Source organism: Pundamilia nyererei, unplaced genomic scaffold (assembly GCF_000239375.1).
Source record: "Pundamilia nyererei isolate P.nyererei 1_Seehausen unplaced genomic scaffold, PunNye1.0 scaffold00111, whole genome shotgun sequence".
NCBI classification, from domain to species: domain Eukaryota; kingdom Metazoa; phylum Chordata; class Actinopteri; order Cichliformes; family Cichlidae; genus Pundamilia; species Pundamilia nyererei.
Genome location: NW_005187512.1, coordinates 2,201,206 through 2,204,151, shown reverse-complemented (window position 1 = coordinate 2,204,151; position 2,946 = coordinate 2,201,206). Strand labels below are relative to the sequence as shown.

At 35.8% G+C, this 2,946-nt stretch overlaps 1 protein-coding gene across 1 annotated transcript; it reads left to right on the top strand.

Moving 5' to 3' along the window:
• On the top strand, positions 1-1,874 carry LOC102208275 (uncharacterized). Its single transcript, XM_013912994.1, has 4 exons — positions 1-64; positions 709-884; positions 1,048-1,241; positions 1,364-1,874. The coding sequence occupies exons 2-4, from the start codon at positions 798-800 to the stop codon at positions 1,872-1,874; spliced, it is 792 nt and encodes a 263-aa protein (XP_013768448.1). The 5' UTR covers positions 1-64; positions 709-797.
• The last annotated feature ends 1,072 nt before the right edge of the window (positions 1,875-2,946 follow it).

Sequence of the window (2,946 nt, the reverse complement as noted above, 5' to 3'; positions counted from 1 at the left end):
GTGAATCGAATCTTCATAGCCTTCATTTTACCAACTAGCTGAGCTGAAAGTGGCCCTGAAGCAAGTAAGTAGATACAAACCTTATATTCTGTTTTTATAATGTTATCACAAAGCGCTTTTTATATAGTGGTAACTCCAATATATTTGTCTATATTCAGTTACCAGTCGAATAGATAAGATAAGATAAGATAAACTTTATTAGTCCCACACGTGGGAAAGGAAAGGAAGTGGACAGTGCAAAAGTTATATAGCAAAATTAGAATACAATAAGAATAAAATACTATATAAAGTAGAATAAATAGAATAAAATATACAATAGGATAAAAATTTATACTTACAAGTTTATACTTTTTAGCACCTAATGGATAAAATGTTCATGTTACATTATTAAGTATTACAGTTACATTACAGAAAAAAATACTTGGATAATATATGTTTTGCTTGTGAATGTACTACTGAAGTATTTTTGGACAGTGAATTTAAATAGGTGTAAAATTGAGGTTTGACGTCGCGTGAGCCAGTAAATTTCTTCTTTAAGGCCTGCCTTTCAGTTTAATTTGAGTAAACACGTTTTGAAGGACCATTACATTTTTATCACTTATTTTTGTTTTTATCAGTCAAGCATATAGACTTTCCATCTTTTCCAATGCTTCTGTCCAGAATTTAATGGCTACAAAAGAACATTTTTAACCTTCCAACTTTTCACAGCATGCGATTCCATTCAACAGGTTATTTTCTGAAGAAAAGGACGGATATTTCTTTTACAGCAACTCCACCACACACAAAGTTAGATAAAGATGGAGAGTTTCGATGTGGTGATGTGGATGGACATTACTGTCTGCCTTTTTTTGACTATATTGCTCATCCTTTGGCTTTGTTTTGTGGTATGTAAGACATTATTGGGATTGCTTTCTTTCTGTGCCTCACTCTATGTTTCATTGCGTTAATGTGACTTAATAATTAATTATTAACTTATTAATTAATTAATTAATTAAATTATTAACTAATTAACTTATAAACTAATTAATAATTTAATTTTCCCTACAGGTACGAAGGCAGCAGGTTCTGGTCACCTACTACACAAATCTCTTATTCTCCAATCTAATCCAGTTCAGTGCAATGATCTTCTGGAAGTCAAACAAAGACCATGAATATTACACCACTGAAATTATTTTTATTGGTATTTACATCTTTGGTTTGATGGCTAATCTTGAGTTCAAGATGTGCATTGCTGCTGAAAGGTATCTGTCTGTCTCTTTGTGCATTTACATGTGTCTGAGCATTACATTATACTCTAAAGAGTCCTTAAACAGAGAAATGTTCCATGTGATATGACTGCATGTCTGTCTGTTTTGTGTTTCAGGTGTTTCCTCATCATCTGCCCACAGATGAACTGTATCAGACAAACTAAAGGTTCTTTGCTGGTCTCTGTTCTGGTCTGGATCCTTTGTGTTATCACTGCACCTCTTTGCTTAGTTTTGAGCCAGCAATTTTTCATCATTATTTTGGTCTTCAACCTCTCACCTATGTTTATCCTCAGTTTTGCTTGGACCCTCAGAGCTCTTCCTTCTGCCACCTCAGTGCCCACAGACGAAAAACGAAGAGTTTTAGGAACTTTAGTTGTGTTGCTGCTTAACCACTTTCTCATGATCTTTCCCATGGCCGTTTGTTGTACTTCAACATTTAGATATCGCATGGGCTTTCCTTATGGTGTTTTCAGCTTATTTCTGCTCAGTCCTTTTATGGACTTGGTTCTGTTTGTTTTCATGCGTAAAGGGCCCATTGATAGATTGCTGGCACGTCTGTGTTTCTGCGGTATGGACAACATTGCAGGAGATCTCAGTGTGACACCAACAGTGACAACACCAGTGTGATAATCTGACTGACATAAAAGGAGAGAAACGTGCAGGAAACAGTGGGAGAGATTAGAAATGATGAAGAAACAAACAAAAACCATCCTTTAATAATCCATGAAATGAAATTCAGGTCTAGGTTTTAGTGGCGGTGCTCTCAGTGGAAGCTCTGCTCTTGTTAATAGTGTTTGATACTTCATATCCACATTGTTTTTTTATCTGCAAATAATATGGTATTTTTATATTCAATATGCATTATGTGATGTCCCTTTGTAAATTTGGCCCTTTTTTATTAAACAATTCCTTGCCTTAAAGGTCACATGTTTATTTTCTGGACAGCTTCCGTTTTCCTTTATGATATTTGTATGATTTGGTTGTGGATGCAAATATGCTTATATCACAAAAACTTTTTAAATTTTATATTCATTGTAAACTTAACCTGGAGGTTAAGAAAAGTCAGTTTTTCATTTAGCCTATTGTTTGCTGGGTTCTTTTAAAATCATTTCCAGTCCTGTCCTCTTAACCTCAGAGGCCAGTGTTTTATCGAGCTCTTTTAGCCTTGCAGCTATACAAATAAAGTGTATTAGGCCTTTCTTAAGCCTTTCTTAAGGTGTTTGTGGCTGGGACGATTTCTCTGGAAATGTGAGACAAGGCTGAGCAGCAGAAGACACCTTATAGTGTCTTCCTAAAAATGTGAAATTAGAATACTACCCACAACAAGGAGTATATACCAGTGGTCCCCAACCATTTTTGCACCACGGACCGGTTTATGTCCAACAGTATTATCACGGACCGCCCTATAAGGTTAAAATACAACAAATACAACAAAATAAAACCAGTACCGATACCAAAAAAAGAAGATTATTCATAGCACATGGGAAAAGACCCAGGGAAGCGGAGTTAACGATAAAAACGATTAAAAGATAACAATTAAAACTGATAAAAACCCTGAAAACCATTGATTTCACACCCGAGCCTTAACTCTTGCGGCCCGGTACCAAACGGCTCATGGACCGTTAACGATCCATGGTCCGGGGGGTTGGGGACCGCTGGTCTATACTACTAGGTGCATTTTATATATTTAAGGGTTTCC

What these genes read in the sequence shown, in the direction of transcription:
- LOC102208275 (XM_013912994.1), top strand. Translation starts at nt 798, where the DNA reads ATGGAGAGTTTCGATGTGGTGATGTGGATGGACATTACTGTCTGCCTT. An exon ending in TCCTTTGGCTTTGTTTTGTG is followed by an intron (nt 885 to 1,047) that starts GTATGTAAGACA and finishes TTTTCCCTACAG; the next exon opens with GTACGAAGGCAGCAGGTTCT. An exon ending in ATGTGCATTGCTGCTGAAAG is followed by an intron (nt 1,242 to 1,363) that starts GTATCTGTCTGT and finishes TTTGTGTTTCAG; the next exon opens with GTGTTTCCTCATCATCTGCC.